Source organism: Pithys albifrons, chromosome 16 (assembly GCF_047495875.1).
Source record: "Pithys albifrons albifrons isolate INPA30051 chromosome 16, PitAlb_v1, whole genome shotgun sequence".
Taxonomy (NCBI): Eukaryota; Metazoa; Chordata; class Aves; order Passeriformes; family Thamnophilidae; genus Pithys; species Pithys albifrons.
The window spans coordinates 12,066,855-12,093,347 of record NC_092473.1 but is presented as its reverse complement, the minus strand read 5'-3'; the positions used below and the strand labels follow the sequence as shown (position 1 = coordinate 12,093,347).

The window sequence follows — 26,493 nt, the reverse complement described above, 5'->3', positions numbered from 1 at the left end:
ATCCCATGTGTCCTCTTGGTATTCAGACCTATTCTCACCTATCGAATTCACCTATTGAAAGTTAGATGTGGACATGGGAAGGAGATGAGATGGAAGAGAACAGGAAGGAATAAAGCTTTTTCTTCTTTTAACAGAGAATAGATTGAATATGATTTGGCCACTGTACGTTAATGGGTAATCCCCACTCTGAGCCTCAGATGAAAAGAAAAAATCTATAAGGCTAAGGATAATGCAGGAGGATTTTTGCAGACTTTCTCAGATGTAAAGTGAGCTACTGAAGAGCAGAGCCTTTAAGGATAACTTTTTCTTCGAGCACAGAGCTAATTCATTGATTTAGCCAAGTTGGGTAAATCTGTGTCTTGTTTTTTGCACATCCCATGCACACAGACGTTTTGTGTGTACCACTTTTCCCTTTCCTCACTTTTTCCTTGGTATATACTTTTCCTAAGCCACTCTGACCTGTTTTGGCAGTGCAGTTCATGCCAGAAGCACAGTCTCTGTGGCACTGGGTCTCACTGACCTCAGCAGTGAGTAAAATCTCTAAACCTAAATCTGAAGTGAATCCTTTTTACAGGAGGCTGCAGTGCAGGACATCAGGATTCTCTGTGCGCTTGCTTCCTGTGTGGGATGGATCATTGGAGACCCAAGAGTCAAGGTTACCTGAATGCTGTGTTCTTTTTCTATACCACAATAATCTCTTTGGTGACTAAGCACTGGGGATCTTGGTTTCTTGACTGATCTTATTCCAGAAAGGCTGGTCCTGCACTAAAGGGGTATGTTGATTCAAAGCTCTCAAGAGATGGAAGAATTCAAGTAATGCCAAGAAGCAAGAGGATCTTCCAAACAAATAGGGCAGGAAGAAGGAACGTAGAGGCTGTGTAGGGGGAATTCAGTCTGCAGTTGGAAAAGAAAAATAGTGGTATCCTGGGGTAGGCTGTTCTTTGAGCCTGCTACTGCTGTTGGTGTGGTGCAATGAGCATGTTGGCCTCTCGGGATTCCCCAAGTGCTCTGTAAACTTCACAGCAATAGGAAGTCAGTTGCTTCATGCATCTCTGAAATGCATCCATGGCTAGTGTGAAGTAGAGTAACTGCTTAGTGCCACACAGGAACTGTCTTGATGGCAGAAAGTGAGAAGTATCTTTTTAAACTTGAAAGTGTTGGAGGCAAAGCAGTTACCGAATGGCATTTGTAAGGATGAGAGGGCTGATGCCACAGCCCTGGTTTGTGCCCTTGTTCCCAAACAAAAGTGCTCTGCCAGGAAAGTGTTTTACCTCTTCTGTACCATTCCAGGTACAGTTTCTAAGTTTCTTATCTTCTCTGCAAAATGGTATATGCAGAGCACAGCGTGCTCCCTGCCATAACCTTTAGTTCATTACTGATTCAGGCAGCGAGTGCCAGCTACTGAATCAGAGGGCTGGGACCGAGCTAAAGGTCGGGATTGTGTCTCCGTACATGAAAGCAGATGTAACCTCTTCTTCTTTCCAAAAGCACTAATACGTGGAGATGTAAAAGTTCTTGTCTGTGAATTCTGCTGCTCTCACATCGGGTTTGTGAAGCAAACAGACAGGTAGGAAAAGGCAGTTTCCCATCTGGGAAGAAGCACATCAAAGGGCTGATGGAGTTTAGGAGATTTGGGCACAGACATAGAGCCGTTGTTATTCTCCAGGGTGGAGAAAAATGTGTTTCTGCCAGCAAATGCAGACAATACCTGGGAGCAATTTGAAAAGTCAGGCAGACTCCCATGGCTTGCTGCCCTCCAAGATAACGCTTTTACCTGTGTCCTATATCCCACTGCAAAGGTTTCCTGCTGCTGTTTTTTCTAGTTCATGCTTACTTTCCACAGCTTCTGTGCCTCCAGCAGCTTTTGAGCTAACTTTGCACTTAAAATTTGGTGCCATTTGCAGTTTGAGTTGTGATAGCCGACTGAATCTTACATCTGTAGGGAAAGACAGTGTCTCCTTCAAGACATGCATGGGCTTATGTACCTCTGCTGCATGTTAAAGTGGAGGATTTTGCCTCTGTTATTTGGGATTTCTCAGTTGTTAAAACATTTCAGTACCTGTCATTAGCAAAGGGACATTAGGCTGACAGGACCAGTTTCTCAATTTCCCGTATTTACTCACCTACATCAGTTCTGCTGAGCTTAATTTTCATTATAATCCACTGGGTCACCTGTGCTCCATCAGACTGTTCTCTCTAAGGTTTTGTTTCATTAAAACTTTATTATGGAGCTAATTTTATTTTTAAAGCCACCAAATTGAAGGCTGAGCTATGAATTTTCCTGTTAAGCAGGAAGATATCCCAGGTCTTTGCCGTGATTCAGCAGATTCTGTGTTCTCAGCCCAGGCTGTCACCAGATCAGTGCTGTCGAATTAAGTAGTATCCTTGACTTTCTTTTCCTTGGCTCCTCTCTCTGTAAAATGGAGACAGTGCTAATCTCTCATTTGTGTAACTCCATAAGGTTTGTCCAGCACTTCAAAGATGCCAAAGACAATAAAACTGCCAAGCAGCCTTTCACTAACAGGATTGATGATTTACACCCAAAATGCTCATTTTTGTGCTAAAACAAGATCACCTGAAAGATACTGCGGTTGGAACCAACCCAGGGAAGGGGGGAGGAGGAAACCATCTGTTACACAACAGCAAAAATGTTTCAGGGCATTCGCCTGGGAAGCTCTGGGTGACGAGTTTGGAATATGAAGGCTTATTTATATGGATGGAGCTAATTTTCTCTAAGTTATTCATTTTTCACTTAGGGAATTACCTAATCTTAGAAGAGACTCTAGGAGGAAAGATTCATTTATTCTTTGTCTTGTTCAGCCCCAGGCAAGCCTGAAGATGCTCTGCCTCTTCCAGTTCTGCTTTTTTAACTGATTCTGTTAATGGAGCTTAAAGGTTTTCTTCTTCTGGATAAAAAGGGTTAAGCTTTCTCATTCCCACTCACCCTTCTCCTCCTCTTTTTCTGGAGAGTTCTGTTTTTGGCGGCTCTGGCTGTTTCTATCATCTTCTCCCCCTAATCTGCCACTATCTGAAGAATTCATTACATTTCAAATCAGAGGCCTTGCTGCATACATTAGCAGGTTTTAATAGACTTGCCACGACTCAAAAAGGAGGAAAAAAAGAGAGAAGATTTAAAACTCTTGTCTTGCCGAAAGCAGACAGATTGACTCAAAAATGACTCAGTCAATAAAAGATGAGTTTTGAAAAGGCTTCCCTCCGCTCAAAGGGAGCTCGTATTCCAACGAATTAGGTTTTTCTAAGCCCACTGTCAGAAATTAATAATACATACGGCATGTAAAATGGATTTAGCCCTCTACAGCCTTATACAAACATATCTTTGACTTGCTAAATGTGACACGACTACCAGGATTTTCCAGCCTTTATCCCAGGAGTTTGTCATCTCTCTAGAATGGTGACCTCAGTGGAATTTTTAAGCACATAAAAAAAAAATTGCTAAATGAGATTTTAATTAAGAATATGTTTCTACTTCCCTAATCCTTTTTCTCCACCCAAACCCCCTCTGTCACAGCATTTATTGTTGTTTGCAATCAAAATTATGCCAAAAGGTCTAGTTTAAACTCTCAAGCTGGTGAGTTCCTTTGCTTGACTCTTTCAATGGTCTTCCTCTGAAGAAAGATACTGAGCCTTCTGCAGAATCTTCCCTTTAGGTATGTTTTTTAATAGGCCAATGAAATATCTCTTTCTTAGGAAAAAGAAAGGCTTCTTTTGTGATTTGAGGTCTTCCCAGGTGGTCCCTCCTTTAAGGTAACTTGAACATGCGTGTGTGAAATCAGTCACCACCCCTGTTTGTTCTGCCACCACAGTCCTTCAGCTCATAAGAACTAAAAGTGGTACTAAGTATATCCTCCTTGAGGATTTGGCTACATCCTTCATTCCAACTGCCCTTGCTCTGCATTTGAACAGAGCCCTAAGAATCCATGGAAGAAGGTGTTTTTAGCAGGTAGGTCCATGCAGCCTTCTGGGTGGTTGTGGGCTGACAGCATCTGTCCATCTCTGTTTTCTCATTCTTCCAAATCCCACTTTTTTGATTAGATATCAGAATGCTTGGACTCAGTCTTGAAGTCTTTTCTGCATCCTCTCTGAAAATACTTTTCCTTCACCCTTTTTTTTTATTACTTGTTATGAATTACCCTTTAAGCTAATTTTGCGAGGTCACTTTGTGTCCTCATCTCCTCAAGGATCCGTTCTATCCTTGGTTGTTTTATTCTACATACTGGCTTTCTGCTTGTGGAATGTCCTGTGTGAAAGTATGGCAGAAACATGCTGTTTGACTCTGAGCTCTGTCTCCTGGATAATACAGAGAAACTTTAAAAAATGTCAGTGAAGAAAAGAACACGCTAAAGTGCTCCATTTTGGACCATTATGTGCTCTATGGATGTTTCTCAGGCTGGAAACAGGCAGAACTCATAATTTTTTTAATATGTTTATAGGTTGTGTGAAAAGGCTGAGCTGAGAGTTGTTGACAATATATGCCCAAAAAGTGCAGCAATAGTTCTTTCTTTCCCCTAATTGCAAACAGGAGACTTGCTCAGATTTTCTTGTGCTTCTCTGGCTCTAGAGTGGAGTTGTCTAACATGGGTGTTGGTGTTTATAAGAATTTCCATCAAAGTAACACGAAGCATTTTTTCACAGAGCTGAAGGTAATGAGCTGGTTCAGCACTAGCAAAATATTTTCCTTGGTAAGAGATTTCTACTTTTATCTCCAAGGCCAGACTGTTGCTTTTTTGTCGGTGGTGGTTTTGGTTTTTTAATATAAATTTGACATCTCAAGGTTATGAGTTTGATTTCTTTGGTGTGGTTTCCACTCAAAATTTGGAATTAGGAGCTACTGGAGTGTCAGTTTATGTGATTTAATTCCCCCAAACCTCCCTAAGCCAGGTTGGATGGGGCCCAGGCCAACCTGACCTATTGAATGTCATCCCTCCCCATGGCAGGGAACAAGATAATCCTTAAGGTCCTTTCCAACCCACAGCATTCTGTGATTCTCTGTAATGGCCTGTCCTCAAAGGATAGCCAGTAGAACATCTCCTTCTCCAAATACCAATTTCCCCACTGAATAAGAAATCTGTGTAACTGGATTCCATGGCCCTTCTTGCCCAGGCATGGACCCTACTTACTCATCCTGTCCAAAAGCCATCAGTAATTGCTTACCTGGAATTAGACAGCACTTCTGCTCTTTACCCCACTTCACTCACGAGCATTAGCCAGGCAAAAGCTGGTTCATGGGTTGTATTCTGAGATATAACCAGGAATTATACAACAATCCCTGCAAGAGAACACTTATCTATCCTGCATTTTTTTAATGTTGGTGTTTAAAATTCTTGGAAAAGTCAAATATACAAGACCTAGAAATCAGCTGGATCTCTGCAGCTTCAAGAGGTGCCTGAGTCATTCTTCCTTAAGGTCTTTTATTCGTAACATACCAAGCTCCTTCCTGGGATAAGTCTCCAAAGTTAATGTCCTGTCATCTTGTGTCATAATCAGGAGCTTTTAGATCTCTTTTGAAAATATGCTCCTAATGCTGGTACAGAGATGAACAAAATTGAAGGGAACAAGCTTGCCTCGTCCTCTAGTTTTGTGTTTGTTTCCAGTTTAGTTCACTTTTTAATCTGTTCCACATTCTCTTGACTTGAAAAAGGAGTTTTCCCAGTGTCACTTGAGGTTCCAGCTGCTGTGCTGGGACATAGCCATGCAATAATCTCTCTGGGAATAATTGCTGGTGTCTTTTCAGATAATTTTTGTGAAAGGTGACAAACTGCTCTCCACAGTGAGATGTTAATAACACAGAGATGCCCTTTGTTTGGAAGCTGGTGCAGAAATTACCCCATGCAGTTGTTGGAAAGTCAGAGTTGTGATGGTAAGAAGTGAGGAATGGATCCATTCATTTGCATATAATTCCAGGCCTTACATGTCATCTTTTGTGTAAACCATACAATTTCCATCGTGGTGGGGAATGTGCACTCAAATAATGCAGAGGGCCAGGAACATGGGCTCACTCTCAGCATGGATCAGGGTTACAGAGGTGTCATCTACTGCAAAGGAGGGACTCATGGTCTGCAGGAACTACGTGGAGAGAAACAGCCATGAATGTTTAATGAATCCACATTGTTAGTCCAGCTCAGGGGACACTGTGCATCCTGATGCCCCTCTGAGCAGGCATCGGGAAAAGGGAGGAATCTGTGTCCTTCCAGAGGTGTAGCAAGCTGAACTTCCCCCATATCTGCCCTGAATCACAGCTGAGACTTACTGCACATTTTTCTTGTAGTCAAAGGCTGCTCAAGTGTCCTTTTACCAGCCCAATACACTGCAGCTGTCTGGGGTGGACATCTTTCTCTATGACACTGAAATTAAGCTCTTAAAGACTCTTTAAACTGCAGTTGGTGGCTTTCTAGCCTGTTCCCAGTGCAGGTTTCTCAGCTTTTCCATAGAGAAATTATGTGTTTTTGAAAACAAATGGCTCAGGTGTCTGTATTGTCATGTGATTTATAGTCAAAGAGGTCCATAAATACTTGTTTTACCTTTTTTGTTCTTCCTTCTCTCTCTAGGTAGCTAGAAAGTCTCTTTGAGTAGCCAGTCATTCTCAATGATGAACTTAACAATTAGAGCCTTCGTGCCCATCTTCCAAAATTTCTAATAAAATTGCATCAATATTTAATACCCAGTTATTAAATATTTAAAAATTTAAAACGGAACAGGCTTAGAAGTTAGCACGTGATGAATAATTCAGGATCAGGAGAGGAGACTTGGCATTTGGGCTGAGACAGATGTTACCTTTCCTGTCTCCATGCCCAGATATGATTTTGGTGTCCTCCAGTGTTGGAACAGTTTGTGGACATTACTTGGAGACATCACAGCTTTACCTCTTGCCCAAAAGCATCAGCACAGAGTTAAGGGAAATAACCCTCCCTATCCATAATAACACTTCAGACTCCTGAGATGGAAATACAAGCTCCAGAGGCTGGAATAATATGATTGAAAGCCCGGTTATCCAGGAGATGGCTCTGTTTCCAAACATCTTTCATGCTCCGGGGAGAAAAGTTTGCTTGTCTTTATGTCTGTGTCACATTCCTGCAGTTCTGTTGTTCGAAAGCCCCTTTTTCCCTCTTGCTGCTGCTCCACACTGAACCAGCGTTTTGTTCCGCTCCAGCACCATCAGCTTTAAAGGATTGTTTTCATAAAGTGGACACCAGAAAATGAATTAAAACATGAAAAATACACCAATAAAAATAGGGCAGAACTTGCTCTCCTGTGAGAGGTGGTCCAGGGCACTCGTAAGAGCGCTCAGAGGAAACATCTGGTGTGATTGTTCAGCAGAGTAAGTGCCTTTGGGTCCTGCTGCAGGAACACAAGGAGCAGGAAGAAGGATTTGGGGAAGGTTTGACTAGTTGGCATCCAGAGTGCTTTCAGGCCAAGAGCAATAGGTTTGCAGTGCCAACACTGCAAAACACTATTAAGGGGATAAACAGAGGGGAAAAAAAGGATTGAATAGAAGGACCAAGTGGAGGCTTTTTAGAGCCTAATTTCCTTTGGAACAAAAGCCCTAAAACAAACTCTACAATCTCCTCCCATTAGAACACAAATAAGGTGGCCGTGCTGCAGAGCCTTGCCTTTATCTGTTGGGGTGCCGTTGTGTATCCATCCCAGCTGGCTGTGCATTTTCCTGGCCTTGCCCTGCAGCCTGGCCACGTGCTGGGCACAGCAGCCACAGTCCATTAGCCAACGGGCAGGCTGACCTTTCCCAGAGCTGCCTTACGTCAGGGACAGGGCACAGGGCTGTGTCACCAAAAAGTGTGTTTTGCAGTCAGGAATGGGGTTATAGTGACCATGAAGATGAGGCAGGTCATGGGTAGAAGGGATTTAGTTCAACACCCCGTGTGGGCTTATTGAAAACCTTGCTCCAAATTGTCACGGAGTCTGCAGGACTTAGAGACTGGTCTGTGCATCCCAAATCAGAACTGAAGGGTACCTGCACGATGTCCTGTTCCATCTCAGCATCTGTCTTGCACCACGTGGTTATTTGATAAGCCACTTTGGAAACGGAAGGAACCTCCTTAGGTGTTTGTTCATTCTATGTTTAGATCTGTCTGCCTGCAAAGCTACAGCATCTTTGTGTCATGAGCACAGACTTATGGTGAACAGAGGGAGACAAGACACTGTAAGTAACATAATCTTGGACACTGTCACTGAGTTAAAATCGTGTTTTAATGAGTCTCAGCATCGGAACTTGAGTATAGAAAGTTCCTGGAGTAAGAGCAGAAAGGCTTTGCTCCTGGGAAGGATTGAAATCGGCTCTTGCAGTGGTGGAAAGCTCCTGTTCATAGCCCTGGTGAACATCATTAGCTAATAAACTGTGAAGCACTCTTAATGCATGATTGAATACTGTCCACCCTGCACTGTGAATGACTATTAACTGCTGCAAAAAATCTTCACTGTTAGAGAGAACAAACAACTATTTCTGGAGCAGTTTTTCTGTGTTTGTTTTAATAACAGATGTTGGGTGCTGTTTCAGAGGTTTAAATGACATCCAGTGTTTTGGGGTAGTGGTAATAGTAGTGATGTGCCACTGGAAACAAACTAATGTGCAGAGTGCAGGGGAGTTGATCAGACAGGGGATAAAATTGTCTATTAGATGCTTCTGCAGACCACCCCATGTAATTAAAAATGCATATTATATATGTTAATTATATAGTTCCTTGGATTAATTCTTTCATTAGACACTTCAGTGGTTTCAAGCCATTCTTTTTCTTGGAAGCAGCTTCATGGAGAAATTACTCTCTTTCCTCTGACAAGTGATACAAGTTATGCCCCTGTTTTTGCCAGCAGACTTTCCTGAACTACAGCCCATGAAAAGTCACAGTGACTTTTTTTTTAATAACTCCAAAATGGATTACCTGGAAACCAGGTAGGCTGGAAGACTTATGCCTGATATTTTCTGGCTTATTCTAGAAGCAGAAGTTAAGTACTTTCCTGTAAACTGAAGTGACACAATGTATTTGTATTTTTAAGGTGAGGCTATTTTTTGCATCTGAAGTTAATGACCTGCTCCAGCTCTGGCTGACATCACTTTGTTCTGGGAAGTGCTGTTGGTCTATAATTGCCATATGGAAGGGAAATGTGGCTATAAGACTTTAATCATTTGGGGATTGGAGGGAGATGTCTTCCTGCCTGGGTCACAATTTGTGACCAGTGTGACAACTCTAACTTGCAAACTGTTTGTGCCATATAATGCTAATTGATGAAGTCCATCTTGGGCAATAAATAGTTCACCTGAGGTTAATTTATCCTGCACCTGGGATTTGTGTTGCCATCCCCACTGAGTTCTGTACTGCTGCAAACAGGCTGTTCACATCATTTAAGCCAGAGTTTTGGGAGATACTCAGGGTCTCTTCACACAATGCTGTGCTGCCTCCACTGAGAACAAAGTGGACATGCTTCAGGGGTGGCTGAGGAGCTGAGCTTCCAAAAGCCAACTTGTTTTCTGCCTTCCCCTACTCTGAAAGGGCTCTGCTAACACGGAGAAGGAGGACAGAGAAAGCTCCAAGCAGTGCCCGTGCAGGGATCCCCTGAGGGAGCCTTTTGGTCAGTGGTGGTTCATCTGCCAAGACTGACTCCTGTACATTGGCCAACTTCAGGTGTGTTGTGGGTTTTTCAACCTTGTGTTGTAATCTCAGTGTTATCAAAAGAAGAAAAGTAACCCTTTACTCGATCCTAATCTGTATTTTATGTACTGCAAGAGGCAGTTCATGCTTTTCCATAGCTACTTCTCTGTGATCCTCAGTGTCCTGTTGCTTTCACCTTACTTTGCTTTTGGTGTCCTCTGCAACTTGTGCAGATTATCTGAGGGTAAAGGTTAATTATGGTGTTCTTTCCACTAAGTGATACTCTTGTAAAGGTACACAGCTTGTCTGAAGTGGGACCTTCAGCCAACCATCTTCAGTAAAGAGAAGCATTTAGGAAAGTTTTTTTCAGTGGAGAGTTCTTGGGCAGTGCAAGAGCCCAAGTGCTGGTCGTGGTGGTAGAGACCTTTGTTGCACTGTGCTGCCTTTGAGAACTCTCCCCTGAGCTGCTGGAAGGGCAGCTGGTGGCTGGAGAAGGGGGCTGGGAGGTGCACTGAACCATATGGTACATACACAGTTTAAAAATAAACCAATGTTGACTGATCAAATAAATACCACTTAGGTTTCAAACTGAACAGCCAGTGCAGTCTGTTGAATATAAAACTGTTTTTACCTTCAAGAAAAGTTATAATTCATGGCTGTAATGTCACAAATGGCAAGTTTTGCAGGGAGTAGTGTGAGGCTGCCAGACTGTGAGGTCAGGCAGGGGCGGTGTGGGGCAGCCTGATTGTGTGGTCCCACTCCCCCAGGGCATAAAACACGCCTATAAAATCTAGCAAAGCGAATTTTATTTCTCAAAAGCAATGGTCATAAACTTGCCTACATCAGAAAATGTTCAGCTCTTCTCCTATTAGCCTTTATTTAACACGATGCAATTTATTTTTATGTCGTGCCCTTCACAGAATATCACAGAACTCTTTTCAGACACTGCTCCTCATAAAACTGAGGCTGGCAAAGAAAATTTCAGCTCGGGGTTTGAGGAGAGGAACGACTGGAAGGATCCCAGGTGCAGGAGAGATGTGTTAGAGTTGCGGGGAGTCAGAAGGGAAAGACAGACCTGCAGTAGGATGGTGTACTTCAATCTCAGTTTGGAGGTACAAGTGGGGTGATTGATGGGGCCATTGCATGGCAGCAGCTGGTGTAGGTGGGGGAGAATGAGGGAAATTGTGGCCTTGCTGCTTGGAACTAAGAAAAGAGTGTTTCTTTTTCCCATTATAAACCTTGTGTGAACAGGGTGGTTCTGGCATCGCTTCTGTAGGCTTTGAACAAAATCTAAACAAGCTCTGATTTAAATAGAGCAGGGTTGGTGAAAATACAGTATCCTCCATAGCACTGTTGGGTGGCCTCTGTCTTGAGCATCCTGGCAGGGTCTGCAGGGCAGAGATTCATGTGTAAATACTTTATCCTGTGTGTGTTGGAGTGAGTGACCCCCAAATATGTCACTAAGGGAAAGTAACCTTTAATGGAGAGTTAGAAAGGACTGCAGGCCTTTCTGAGAGAGAGATGTATTAGCTGGGATCACAACTGAATTAATGCAGCTACATGGCTTGTGGCATCTTTGAGGATGAGCAGAACAAATTTGTATTTTCCTGGAAAAGACTAGTGGTACATTTAATTTCATGCCACTTTTGGCATGCTGAGAGCCATATTGTTTCCTCTTCTTTCCCTGGAGAAAAGGTTAAGAGTGAATTTGGTTTTCTTTGGTGTAGGGACTGCTGTTATTGATTGACCCAGCTGAACTTGGAGCAAGAGCCAAAGCTGTGGTATTTCCAGGCAGCTGTGAACAGTTTCAGATGTAAAGAGTGTCAAAGCGATGGAATAAAAAGCAGTGACATTTTCAATATGAAATCAAAAAGGCCCAACTCATATTTTATTTATTTATCCAAAATAGTTTGAATTATTCATTAAAGTCAGTATAAGTGTGTGAAAATACAAGGTGTTTCAAGGAGCAGGATCATTAAGGGGAAGTTAATAATTTGACAATATTAATTTTGTAACAGATTAGTAATTTTTTTCAGTGAGGATATTTTTTCCACATCAAACTCTTCAGGAGAGGCAACTTTTTGTACATACTCTTGACCTGAATACAAAGGAGATGAGACAGTATTTCCATGTATTTTCCTGTTCTCTCTGTTCTCCTCCTTAATTTCTTTTTCAGGCAAAGATCCGGTCGTTATCCCTGACCAAGGCATGGCCTGCTAAATCTCACCCTTATTTTCTCAGTTCTTAGTTCTTTCATTAGCTTGGAGATGCTTTGACATCCCTTCTCTGGGCTGAAGGATGTTTGTGGTGTGACTTTCCCTATCCATGGCCTCTGCAACTTCTTTCATCTGTTGTGTGCAAGCACAACAAGCTCTAACGCCGGAACTCAAACAGCTTCTCTTAAATACAGGGATTCTAGTTTTCAAACACCATCTTTTAAAGATATAATTAAACCTAATTCTCCAAATGTTATGAAAGATCTGAAAGCACCAAGATGTTCAAGGTTCTGTAGATGGTGGATAAAATGTGTGGAAACATTAATGCTGTCACCAGAGCCCTGCTCTGCTAATGCACCTGACCCATCCCAAAAGGATCTCCCTGTGTTCCATGGCCTCTTATGGCTGTGCCTTAAACACTGCTCTGAAACAGCTGAGTTGCACTCTGTGCAAGTGATGACTTTTAAATCAATTTTTCCTGACTGTGCTAGAAATTTGGCGGGAATTAGCGGTATTAGGTGAGGCTTAAGAATTAGCTCCGTCACAGCTTCGGATTCAGATGCAGAGCAAACAATGAGCTGCCTCTTAGCTTAACATCTTCACTTGATGGGGGACATATTAGAAAGATTAATTACTGTCCCCAAGTCAGTGCATGTGCTGCCGGTGCTGCTCTCTTGGTGCAGACAGTCTGTGGTGCCAGGTCTGCACACAGGCAGGTTCACGGTGCAGAGAGGCTGTGTAGGTACCTCATTGCTAAAAATAGACATCCTGTGCCATTTTAGACACCCCAAAGTGTCTGAGATGTTGGTCTGGGGCTGACTGGTATCATATAGAACCTGCAGGAAATCTCTTTCCTGCAGAAGCAGGGTGGAAATGTATTAAAAATATCCTAGGGCATCTCAAATGGCTTTGTTTCAGCAGTGGGGTCCCATCTGATGTTTCTCACATCTCAGGTTACTTTCCTTTCAAGTTACTCTTCCGTGGATCCTTCTCACAGTGTGCTTTCTTGGTTGTGTCAGCAGAGCCCTCAGTGGAAAGCAGGGGAGTAATCACAGTCCTGAGTGCTGTCCTGAGTTAATCTGGGAATAGCCCTGAGCTGAATTGTTTCCAGGGGATAAACACTGCAGGAGGGAGGCACCAGCAGTTGCTGTAACTGAACTACACGAGGACTGCAGTCTAATTGGGCGTAAAGGAAGAGCAATCTCTGTTTTACAGTCAGGGTTCAATGGACCTTTCAGTGGGGGCAGCTGCAGATTCAGCCATTCCTATGGTGTCCCTGTGCCTGCTTGGTTTTCCTGCTCTGTCCCTAAGCTAAAGAAATGCTGTTGGGGAATTGCTAATGGATCCATGGAGGGGATGACAAGGCTTTATCCTACCCTTGGCTACTGCTGGCACTTTCAGCTGCATCTTTAGTAGCTGTTCCTGAGTTCAGCACCTTGTGCCAGTGGCTGACACAAGGTTGCTTTAACAAGGAGATAAGTTTTTCATGCAGATGAATTCCCTCAGCCGGGAGGGCTGACGTGGTGATACTCCAACACTGCTGCAGGCTCTGGAAAGAGGGCCAGGAGGAACAGCAGGGAGGCAGCAAGGGCACACTGCTGGAAGCAAAGGCTCCCTGGTCCTTCAGTTAAAATGAAAAGCTCTTTATTTATTGCATAAAAGACTGATTGTAGTCAAAAGCTTTTCCCTTTTCACCCTAAAGGTAGTGGAGGGAAGCAGTTGCCATCACTTAGTTGCTATTGCAGAATCCGTTGGTTGTTTAACTAGGCCAGTGTTTTTGGGTGGGTGATGAGGATGCTCATGGTGGCCATTGGCAGTACCAAGGCTGAGAGAAAAACAGTGGCAAAGGCACTAACTCTTCTTGAATAACGAAAGCTGCTCAGGGAGTTAATGAATTAGGGTGCCATCCACCTCCAAGGTTATAAAAGTTGGGAAAAGCAACCTCTGAGCTGTGGTAGAAAGAGGCAGATTTACTTTTCCAAGGCTAGGCTGCATTTATTAGGAAAAAAAATATTGCTGTTGGACATGGGCAATATATTAAAGGCAGTGCTGTCTCTGACAGTGACGAAATGTTATTTACCACTGCAGTGTGGTCACTGAGTTTTTACTTTCATATATAGGATTTTGTCCTTAACAGTTGCATAGCTGAATGAAAACTGTGAGAATATCAAGGTCAGAGCTGCCCATTAACCTCCCAATTTCAGAGTCTGATTACTTGATTAATCAAAGACCAAACCCAGCTGAGATGATGGGGAAAGGGTTGTAACAATCCAAAGAAGGGTTGAGTTAATCACAAAGTGATGAGTTACTGTGAGTGGGAAGGCTGGTGGTGAGGAAAGACAGAGCCTTTTGAGCTCATGAGAAGGGGCTGTGTGTAAGGCACAACTCTTTGGGTTTGTAAGGATGGTTTGGATACTGCCCTGACCTTACATCCCCCTGCATTTGTGAGGGTTCCCTCTATAGCAGGGCTTTAATGAACAAACCAGTGATGTTCCCCACAACTGGCTTGCTCCCCTTCATAAGGCAGAATGCAGCTGGGGGGAGGCCTGAAGCAAGGGAAATGGTTTGTATATCACATCCACAGGCTGCTCAGGAAGGTGGAGCTGAATTAGCTGAAGGTAAGGACCTGGCCAGTGTTAACTCTCCCTGCATGGATGCTCTCATTCAGAAGTAAAGGGACATGTATTTCTCTTTAACCATTAAAGAGTTCCTGTTCTTGCCTGGGGATTAAGCTGGATTGGATTAAGGCCAAAGCATTTCTGAGCAGGGGCATCCTCAGTGGCATTTAAGGCACTTTAACCTAACACATTGAATTATCCTTTTGTCCACCCAGAGTGCCGAACTAAAGCAGTTCAGGAGATCCGAGGACACTGGCATTCTCCTGGTGTGCCTGCAGCTGCTCAGAGGTGAAGCACTGGCAAGTCCATGGCCTTGCAGTTTCCATCCTGCATTCTCCCTGCACTGTGCTTGGGAGGTCAATGGAAACACTTTCCAGCAAATTACTCAAAAAACTTTCCAGCTCACTTGGGAAACCATAATGGTTCAGCAGGGGCTGTATGAACCCAGCCAAAAACCTTCCTCATGCTCCAGCAGTCACCTTGCACTGAAGTTCCTGCTATCCTGCTGAACCTGAACTAGCTAAAGACCTATTGGTTACAAATGCTGTGATTATGTCTCTGATCACAGCACAGACAAAGCTGTAAACCTCAGAATGACAAGGAAGTATTTGAGTGAGGAAGTCTATTTGTTTACTGTTAGAAAGAGTTGGGATTTTTTCTAACCCTGGGCTGCAGTGTTGATAAAACAGGCTGACTTGGGAGACATCTCTAGTGTATATTAAAGTAAAGCCAATCTCTGTAATTAATGGGATGATAAATCGAGGTTTAATTACTCAGAAGGCACCTTGGGTGAAAGATTCATGGTAATTGTTGTGTATCCTCTTGAAGGATTCACAGTACTGGCAGCTCCCTTTGTAGCAATAAAACACAGGGTGAGTGGCAGGCAGTCTCCCAGGATCTCTGGGCTAGGGACTAGTCCAGTTAAGGTAGCAAATGCAAAGAGGCAGTAGTGCTCTCCAAGCGTTTTATCACAATAAAAGCCCCTTCCTGAACCTTGAGGAATTCCCTAAGCAGTGTGTCAGTTTGAGATCAAAGCACTTACCATCAAATCAAGAGTCCACTGGAGGAGATTTCCCTTGCAGGCAGCTTCGTCCTGATGCAGCCATACAGAGGCATATTTAGTACCATTTTTCCACTTTATTGCTTCGTGTCGTGTAACACCCTTCTCGTGGGTTCCATGTAGAAAATAAGATGTGTGCATGTGAGGAAATGGATGCTATAGTTTTGAATTTTGTGGTGTTGTTTAAAGATGGGCTGAGCAAAAGAAAAAGCCATCCCACCAAGACATGTCGGTTTTTCTTATTCTCCAGTTTACTGTCTTTGGGTCTGCTGGGGCCAGGAAGAGATGAATCCAGCTTGTCTGCTTCTTTACTCTGCCTGCTTAATTCACTTTTTAATTAACCTTTTCAATTCACTTAGTCTGGCTAGCACTGTAAATACAGCACGAGGGCTCTGCGTTGATGACGTATAAGAAAGTACCCATTTTCTTCCCCTACACAGAGCTGAAGAAGCAAGTGGAAAGTGCAGAACTGAAAAACCAGCGTCTGAAGGAAGTTTTCCAGACCAAGATCCAGGAGTTCCGCAAGGTGTGCTACACCCTAACGGGGTACCAGATCGACATCACCACCGAGAACCAGTATCGGCTCAGCTCCATCTACGCCGAGCACCAAGGGGACTGCCTGCTTTTTAAGGTAGGTGTGTGCACCCCTTGCTGCATCTGCTTCTTTGAGTTCATGGTGTTCAACATGCCAGTGTGTATTTGCTCTTTCTCAGTGATTGGACATGAAAATCGCTGCCCCCTGCTCTATGTGGCAGAGTGTTCCTTATGAGGGAAGTAAGGATCCTTTCTTATATTACAAAATGAAAGGTTTGACATCTGGTCTCCCACTTATATATCAAAGTCTGGAGTAAAGAGAAGAAGCTATATATGCATAATACCTAAGGCATCTGGCCTTGCACTTCACCTTTTTATGTTATCAGTTATATGCTGCAGTAATAAAACCTTATGTAACCATCAAGGTTTCATCCTTACTTCACTATGAGATATATGTCCCTACATTTTTGTGCTACCTTCGAGCTTGTGTGTGCGCCATCATCTTGTCTTTATGTAAATTGGAATCCCTTTTGAGCAGCAACTCATCCTGGTGTGTGTGAAGTGCCATTTAAGTGAGCAGCACAGATGAGTAGCAATAACAGTCTGTCTTCTGTCAGTCGGGTGCTGTTACTGGTCTGGCTGGGTGGGCTCCTCTTGGGCTGTGACTTGGTATAGGTCCTGTTTTTCTTCTGTGTTACCCTCCAGCAGTACAGTTTGGCTGATGCATTAGAGAGCTGAGGTGTAATATTGGAATCATCGAGCTGTTAAGTTCCCTCATTATGTTGGTTCAAGTGTCAATTGCCCAAGTTTACAGGTCAGCAGGAGAATTTTCTTCTTTTCAGCGTCAAACGCAACTGGCATGGCAAACACAACTGCAGTTAAAATCATACCTGCCTCCCACTGATCCCCCTAGGGCAAGTCTCCTTTAAGAGAAGGATGAAGGGTTTGGAGGTGTTCAGTGCAAGAGGGAACTCTGCAAGCAGGAAATGGGGAAATTCTGTTTCTATGGCTGTGTGCCACATGTGGATTGCTGCAGGATTGTTTCTCTACAGAACAGGACAAATGCTTTCCTGTTCTGCAACTTTAGAGCCTCAGGATAAAAGAGAAAAAAAAAAGAAAAACAACAAATAAAGCAAGTGAGGATATGTATAAGGCAGCACCTAGGATCCTTAGTAAAACTAGGAAAATATCCCCAAAACAGTACTATTGCTTGGCCTTATGAAGGTTCTGGATTAAATGAGGCAAATGGCAGCACCACAAGAACGCAGAGCAGTGTCCAGGGAAGAGGATAATGCTGTTGTTTTTAAGGTGCTGCCCTTGAATCCTGGAACAGTTCTCTGTTGAGATGGTGCAGTGCTGCTCTAACACCTCTAAAGACCTGTGCTCACACCTGTAGTGTTAAATGTTTAGTGCATGAGATCTCAACAGGCACCTGGAGATGTCTGTTGGATGCCATGGCCAGACAGTACAAGTTGCAGTTCTTTCTGCGTAGTAGGAGAGATGGTGTGCGTGGAGAAAGTTAAGAAAATGTTAGAAAATTGTCTACTGGCCACATGAGCAAGTACTGGCTGTTAGCTCAGGAACTTGTCTCCAGTAGGAACAAACTCTCCTTCATGGCATAGCAATATAAATAATTTATATGCAGGAGTGTGGACAATAAAGTACAGGTTCCTCTCTCTAAACTGTGCTCTTGCTTTGTCTTCTTCACTTGAGTCTTTATTTCCAAGCATGTCCTGAAGATGGAGGTGAGTGTAGAGCAGATCCTAAAGATGAAGGTGAGTGTTATCAGGTAGAGCAGCTCTCATCTTTCCGAGAGCCAACGGTGGGTTGTTTATTGACTCGTGGAATTCCTCAGCCTCTCTTACCTCACACACCTCTTTGGACAGGAGAAGCAGGTTTGTTAATTAGAACCTGAACAAGAGAATCTCAGACTCTTTCTGCCTATTGAGTAAATCGCAGACAATTCTGACTGTCTGCAGCTTTGAGTAGTAGTAGAATATAAACAACAAATTATTTCCTTGCTGAGTCCAGGCAGCTGGTTCTCATGTGTGTATCAAGACTTGAATCCTGACTATGACTTCCAGCAGGGTTGTGTGTTTATGCTGTGGAATTTCTGAGCCATAGCAGACTGTGGGTGTTTGTGTGCATTTCATTAACCCAAAGAGGTCACAAAGCAGGGAATGCTATTTGTGTTTATTTCATTCAAGCAGTTTATGGAACAGGGTCTCTATAATTAAGCCAGAGAAGTCCCCTGGCACTTTACAAGCTTCTGTAGTTCGCCTGTAAACTTTAGGAGCATATTTCAGTAGCACTGCTGGTGGCATTTAATTTTAAGTGAGGCTTCAGTAGCAGGGATGCCATAGGAGCCAGTATAATATAACCCCTTCAAAGCAAAATGAAGATGAAAGATAATGTTTGGTTTTCCTCATCAAGGTGTGCTGTTACTGTAGTGGAGCTTATTATCTACCTGCTGCATGTGTCCAGCCAGTTTGCATTAATTGGGATTGCAACTCCAGTGAAAGGGTTAATCACGGCACCGTGCTGTGAATGTCAATGACTGTGTCTATAAATGAGCACTGAATTCCAATGAAACCCTATCAGTGTTTATTGGCAATCCCTATTGATGCAACTGATGAGCTCATCAGCCTGAAGGATGTTCTGGTGCTTTTCAGACCCTCGGTGAGTGCGTGGGCAGCAAGGCACATCTCAGGCTTCACAGCTCGCTCCTGCTTGTTTGCTCTTTTTTTTATTTTTTTAATTAAATGCTGTGGAAAGCGGTGTTACAGATTCCTCACCAGGAGTTTAGTTTCTGATGGGTTTTTTGTGGGCTGCAATATATTATAGTTATTGGGGCACTTGACAGTTTTGTATTCTATTCTTGTTGCTGGTACATTGGATGTGTCCGGCTGTGACACAGACTTTGTGTTCTTCATGGTGCTTGACTGGTGTGTCTAGACCAGCCCACCCATCAGATATCCAGGGGCTGCATCGACTCCCTTTGTAACAAGTCGTTAAAGATATCTGTTAAAACAAACAAACATTGCCAGGGAGCCTCAGAATCAGGTTAGCCAACTTGTAATGAGGCGATGGCACACCAGGCTGTCATTGCTTGGCTGTTTACCCTTGTCTCTGGCTAGGTCCTGAAAGGGAGTAAGGAAATGAGGTCTTTAGAAAGGCAATGACAATTGTTTCAGACAAAGAAAGTCCTTCAGTAAACAGAGAGACTGGTCAAATTTGAAGAGGAGATGATTTGGAGACACTTGTACAAATGAACAAACAGTGGAGAGAAATTAAATCACAGGCTTTTCCTTTCTGTGTGTCTAAAGAGACAGTCCCAGCCAAAGCATTTGAAACCAATCGATTTAAAAGAAAAAGAGTAGAAATCCTTGTATTTGGTAGACTCTGGCTTTAAGGAACTACTGAGAGCAGGAGCCTATTACATCTTCTAAAATGTTGAGATATCTTAGTGGACAAATAAAAATAGCTGTTTGTATATTAAATGTGCACATTTACCTTAGGGACATTCAGAGACCTGTGCTTGGAGGTGTAAAGGCAACTTCTTACTCCAGAGCATAGGAAGAGAATTCGAATTTTTTTGCCAATTTTTTGGGTTGTGTCTACGTATGATTTTGCTGCTGCTGTACCTGACAACATTCAGCTCCATCCTTGGCAAATATTTGAAAATGTAGACTTGAGTGAAGAAGAAAGAGCAGAAAGCATGCTCAGTCTGTTCTTGATTAATCTCTGTGTTGTGGCATGAATGTGGGGCTGGTCACTTTGAAAGGACCCTGGACTGAACAGGTTATGCTTCTGATCCTGTTTGGTGGCTACATCAAACCTGTCAATGTTTGCAGTCTTTCTGATTTCAGATTCCTCTGTTTTATCAGAAAGGAATGGTCCAATTTTTTCATAATGTGTGTATAAGTTATTTGGCTCTAAGTTGGTTGGCAAGGAAGTTAAGCAAACTCCTTCCAGTATTGCAGCAGCATTATAAACAATCCTGGGCAAAAGACTGCCTTTAGACAGATATTTTCTATATCCTTAGAAGCAAAGCCTTGCCAAGTACAGAATTTTCTCTGCTTCTACGTCTCATCCATGTTGTTATTGTCTGTCAAAATTATCAAATGAAAACCCAAATACCAGCAGTAGTTCCTTGAATAGCATTCCCAAGTTGATAGGCTGTATTCCTTGAAAGGAAATACCCAAGATACCAGACAACATACAAAACCAGAAGCATTTTGACATAGCTTGAGAATGTGGCCAGCTCCAGGGCTGGCACTTCTTGCTGCAAAATAAAACCTTTTATGATGTCCTGTTGGATTGGCAATATGTTCATGAAATGAAATAAAAATCAACAGCTTTTCTGCAACCTGATAAATTAACAGCTGGTGTGCACAGAGTCCTTGCACACCTCTTTAAGGAGCTAAATACAGAATTAGTTTGCAGCTCTGTAAAGGCATCTGTCACTATGAAGCTTCGGGGCCACCTGAGAGGTGAACACTTGCTTCTGATGTGGGTCACTGTGGGTGCAAAGGCGGAACACAGGGGAGAGAAGGATGTGACCTATTCCCTTCCTTTGTATGGAAGAAGGGTATGGTGGAAGGAGAGACTCCACCTTTAACTTCCCACTCCTCCTTTCCTTGCCCCATGGCTTGTATACCTCGCTGTCCTCTCTGTATTGACAACATGCGTGAAACACTGTAGGGGAGCAGTGAGCACAAGATGTAATAGTTTAATTCTCTTTTCTTGAGGAGGGAAAGGAGGGTGGATTGAATAAGAAAGAACTTGGAGACTATTTTTCAAACACAAAGTGATGCTGACAAACTGCTGACTGAAAGAGGGAAGCAAAACTTGTATGGTTAAACATGCAGAGAGAGTCTGGTCTCTTGAGATTCCAGCACAGTCTGAGTATCAGTTTGGCCAGGGCACACTGATGAATGATGTACACCTCAGATTAAGCAGGATGGTTAATGCAGGGGTTGCTTTTATTCTCCCAAGTGCTCTTGTTTCATCTTGAAGTTGACAGCACTGCTGGGAGCTGTGATTCGGAGTCCATGTGCTTGGCAAGCAAGCAGTTTCAGTTATTCCTCCTTGAACCCAGTGGAGTCTCTCAGAGAAGCATGTTCTAGCTGTTTATTGCTTTTTGTTTCTCTATCTTCTCCCGTCTCCTCCTCCTCACTCTTGATGAGTCTCGAGGGGAGAAGGAAATCACACTTTTGATGGAGTGCTATTCTTCCAGCAGCCCTCTCGCACTCCTGCACACACAATCAAAACTAACAATGGGCCTCATCGGTGGAACAGGCCAGGCAGTGAGAGATGATTAGAGACTGTAGGCCTCTCTTAACTCCTCATTCTTGTTAATTACAAGTTATTTTATTTTTATATTTTGTTTTCAATTTGCCCATGTGGTTGTTGAAGACCCAATTTCTGCTCAACTCCAGGAGTGCCTGCTGTTTCTGGGCGAGCGTGATGCTTTCCTCCTGGATGATTGCTGGGATTTCTGGAAGGGTCAGCAAGGACCCAGCTTGGGTTACACTAATCAACATCCTTGAAAAGGACCTGTTGAGCAATCTATGGTGTTACAGCATCAATGCTAAATTTAAACTTCCTACACATAGTTTTCTTTAAGATATTGTAGCAGCCTATGTTTGTGTACTTTAATTCTTGCTACTGTCTTCATCTTATTCTGCCCTTTCTCATGCTTTTTTCCCTGCTTACATAGTTTCCCTCTTCCTGCATATGCTTCCCTGAATAACTGCCTATTCCCTAGTGCAAATTAGGGTTTTTTCGGGTTTTTTTTTGCCTTCAGATGGAGCCAGTCAACTCACCTCAAGAACGGTGGAAAAATCTAACAGAAACTTTTCTTTTTACTGCAGAATTTCTGAGCAAAGGCTTGAAGACGCTGAGCTGAAGTTTCCTTCCAACTGAGCAAGTGTTCCTTGTCTGTCTCTGTTTCCCTGTTACCTCTGTTCCCTCTGTTTTCCTCTGTTACCTCTGTACAAGGTCATGATGTTCCTGCCAATGTTACTGAGCTGTTGTGAGGGTAGATGGACTGGGCTGATGGGGAGCACAGAGTTCCTTTGGGCTGGGGGTTTCATTCCCCTGTAACCCACTGGTCTGGTGCAATACCAGTTTCCAGCATGTTGGCACCTCTTGCTCCCCTCCCTGCCATGCCTGTGGGTCTGCCAGGGTAGACCAAGGCATGCAGGTAATTAGTGCTCATGATGCTGGAGGATGATTCCAGTGACTGAGTCTTTCCTGACTAGCAGGAGGATGGTGCATGTGAGGAAGGTCAGTTGTGTCTTGCTGATGGGTATGTCCTGTCACACTGTGAGGCAGATATGGAATCTGTCACTTCACACAAGCAGGCTTGGTTTTGGTCAGCAATCATGAGGCTGGCTCTCAGCTGCCATCTGAGATTCAGTCAGTCCTTCTGCAATTCCCTGTTTGCTTTGTGGTCATCATGTTGGCCACCACGTTGGTTTTGCAGTTTCCCTTCCCTTATTGAACTCTGTCAGGCTTAGTGCTGTGACCACCTCCCTGGGGAGCCTGTTTAGTTCCCAACCACCCTCTGGGTGAAGAACATTTTCCTAATATTCAACCTAACCCTCCCCTGACACAACTTCAGGTCATGATTCTGCAATAACCGTAAGTAATGAAATTACTGGAATACAACCTTTTTTAATAAGTTTGGGATTCATCTCCCTCCAAATCTCCTTCATTAAAATATCTCTTATTTAATAAAACCAGATTGACAGCCTGTACTTTCTAGGGAGAGTCCTGTGCACCAACATGGAGCACAGGTCACTGATGAGAGCTTAATTAAACCAGAGCCTCCAGGCTGGTGTGACAGTGTGTGTGACCCTGCAGGAACATGTGGTGGGCATGGGGCAGGTCCTGCCTATGCCCATGCCCCAAATCAGGCAGCCTGTGACTCCATCCTTGTGCCATGGGCAGAGCTGGGCAGCCCCGCACAGCAGGGCACAAGCCTGAGCCCCAGACAGCGCAGAGGTGCTGCTGTGCCAGCACCAGGGAGCAGAGCAGGTCCTGGCAGCCTTACCTGCTCTAATAAAACCCTCTCCTTCCTTTCTGCCCCCTGCCATGGCCCCAACACCCGCGTGATTGCAAATTGCTGGAGCAGAGTTGTTCTTGTGGCTGGCTGTGCCCAGTGTCCCGGTGGGAGGTCTCGGGAGAGGAGGATGTCTGTGTCCGCCTGCTGCTGTGTTTGAACAGCTTACAAAGGACTGTGTGGGCTGGCAGGGAAGTGTTTACGCACTGTGAGACCAAGACGGTGTTAAATAACGGATAAAGCAGAGGGGACATAAGCAAACCCCCTGGATTGCTGTTCCCATCTCTGCTGCTAAATTGCCACATGGCTTTGCTCTAAGGTCACTTGACCTCCCGGTTTTCTCTGTCCCTCTCACCTGGGTGCAGGATATTACCATTTGTGGACTTCCACAGGGGTTTGAGAAGCTTTTTCAAATGTCCTGCGGTGGGGAAACTGCGTATAGATGGGTTGGAGATGTAACCAAGGCAGCCAGCTTTTCTCAGACACCAATGGATGCAGGAAATTGTCCCTTGGGAACAGGGTGCAGCTGACAAAGGTCAGGGGCTTGGGGCAGCACTGCTGTCCCTTCCTTTTCTGTGGGTACCCACTGCCTTCAACTGGCACTGAATCTCTTCAAATTATTTTATTTATATATTTATTTGTCTCTGGTAGTTTCAAAAGGTGTTCTACTTCGAGCCTGTGTGATCAGCGCTCTTTAAGGAAAAGGCTGTGCCTTGGAGCTGGGGCCATGGGGGAATACTGAGCCTCACTGCAGCACACATGAAATGGGTGTTTTGCGAAGCAGCTTTTGATGCACGCTTGTTTCTGTCCCTGCCTGCTCTGTTGTGATTCTGCAGAACATGCAGAGCCGTGTCAGCAAACCACAAGCCACTGGCCGCTTGCATTTGGTTGTGTTCAAAGCTGCACATGAAAAGGAGTGGAAATTGCTGGAGGTTTTTATCCTTCTGTGGGGAATAAGTCTGGAGTTTCTGGGTACCCAGCATCTCAGCTGTCTTCCCTGGCTGCTCTGCAGTCTCACTTGTTTGTCTGTCCTTGGACTTCAGGAGGGAACAGGTCGCCTGTCCTGGTCCAGTTTGGGCCTTTGTTACAAGTGTCATGACATCATCTTCTGTGTCATCCCTGTGGGACAAATGCTGCCAGGGGCTTTAGCAATCCCTGTGCACCTTTCCTCTCTAGCTGTCTGTGAAGGGTGGTTGGTGGTGGAGGGCATGCAGTCGGAGTGTTGCTGAGAGACTTCAGAATTGCTTTTATACCACTCCTTTCCTTTTCCCTGTATATTCCAGGAACAGGTTTGTGAAAAGATTTCTGGGAAGAGCAGCTAGCTCCAGGGAAAAGCTCTGAGGTGAGGTGCAGCTGGTAACATCCAGCAAAGCACCCACCAGCATGTGAGTGCCCAGGCCATGGCAGCACAGCTCAGCCTGCACAAAGCCATCAGCAGGAGGGAGTGGCAACTGCTGCTTCTCAAGCAGCACTGTGTTTAAATGAAAATATAACAAAACAAAAGCTCTCTTGCTTTGGGATTTATAGCTACTACCCATGCTTGACTGAGGCAAAAGATTTTCTAACCTTCAAGGAAGGAAGAGGGTATGTGTGTGTATAAAAATTGTTCATAAGTGTGGAAAGACAGCAAAAGATTCCCATGCTAGTGTGGTCTTGGGACTTGTATTATCTCCATCTGAAAAGTGGATCTGGGCTCATATAAAGGTCTTCTTTATTTGTTGAGAATATAAATGCTTGTTTAGTGCCTTCATTTAGGATTTTCGAGTTGAAAGATTTCAGCCTAGTTTAGGTAATGAGGTTTTTGGCCCTTTCCCACACATTTTGGCAGGTGAGTGTGAAGAGAGATAGTGGGAGACTAGTGAGGAGCAGAGCATGGGGCGTTGTGGTCACAGGTCTCCTTTGGCAGCCAAAGGGCCGCCAACAGTGGTGAGGCAGGACCCAGAATCTCACAGCCATACAATTCCTCTATCATATTTCTTCCACACTTCACAGTCTAAATGCTCAATTCTTACATGGTTCTTACCCATTAAGTTAGTATTGCATAAACCAGTTAATGTGCTTTCTCTCAAACTGGCTTGCCAGCCTAAGATAAGAGCTCATATTTCAAAGCTTTTAAGGCAGCTCTTCTTCATGGGATCCCAGTTTCTGCCATGTTTGGGTTTTCCCCAAGAATTTCATCTGAACAGAGGTCTCCTTTTTTTTTTTTTTTGAGAAACCACTTGTAGAAAAGCAAAAATACTAAAATACTGTTAGTGTACCTTCTGCTTTGCTCCAAGGCATCCCACCACTGTTGGGAGGCAGTTACTGCTGGATAAGGTTGAAAGCACATCAGGCATTTAGTAGTGGCATTTCCTGAAGATTTGGTACATTTCACATCAATGGGGAGTCTTAAGCATGATGTGCCACGCAGCCTCTCCAGATCATAACATCAGTGGTGCAGTGTGAATCCATTAATACTGCTGTCCTTACCATGGTGCTGTGTCTGTGGAGCAGTGTCAGAATGCAGCATACCCTGAAAATCCTCCTGGAGAGTTTTTTTGCATGGACTGACTGCTGGGGTTCTGGTGGAATTTTACCCAGCACTACAGAGCAATAGTTCTTGCAGCTCAGCCCTTTACACTGTGTATACTTAATGAATTAATACTTCACATGGATACAGCTTCATAATTTAATATTAAGGATAATATTAAGGATTAAATAATGTATCAACTATCTTTATTTGTATTCATAGAAATGGTAAAACTCCCTATCCTGTTTGTTCTCACATTTGCTTCATACAGGCAAGTACATGAATTGTAACTCCACACTAAAACCATTCACTCTGTTCCATGTGAATGTTAGCACTACGAGCAGGTAACTCAGTACTATTTTAGGCCTTTGGATTTAATGTATTTTCCTTTTGGCCAATTGCATGAGAATGTCCTTTGAGGAAGAAGTACTGAAAAGTATTTTATGTCAAATCTGTCTTATAAGGATTTGTAGCTAAATCACATCACTGCTTTCTCCTACATGGGGGAAGCAGGGAATTTGAGAGCTGAGGATGACCTCCAGCTTTGGTAATTCCCAAGATTATCTTTTGATGGCATCTTTAGCTTCCAGAAGACAAGCCTGTCTGCCTGTATCTTGAAGGGAATATATCAAACTGAGGCTTGAAAATTTTAATTTGTCCCTAATCTGCTTCAGCTAAAGCAGGTAGCTGATAGCAGTGGATCTATCTCAGCCATGTTCTGGGGAGCTGACATAAATTTTAACCTTTAACTGAAGGGTTTGTCTGTCTTAATGGAAGGCTCTGGGGAGCATTTCATGTGCTAGCTGTCACTTTGCATTTCTGGAATGTATCTGACTCTGGAGAGGGGACTGTCTGCAGATGATTTTA

At 43.8% G+C, this 26,493-nt stretch overlaps 1 protein-coding gene across 5 annotated transcripts in view; it reads left to right on the top strand.

The window, feature by feature from the left end:
- MAD1L1 (mitotic arrest deficient 1 like 1) overlaps positions 1-26,493 on the top strand; it is a 356,012-nt gene that overhangs the window by 241,914 nt on the left and 87,605 nt on the right. For all 5 annotated transcript variants that reach the window (XM_071570868.1, XM_071570869.1, XM_071570870.1 and 2 more), the window contains one exon: positions 15,955-16,145. In XM_071570868.1, coding sequence (XP_071426969.1) covers positions 15,955-16,145 — 191 coding nt within the window. The remainder of the gene's footprint in view (positions 1-15,954; positions 16,146-26,493) is intronic.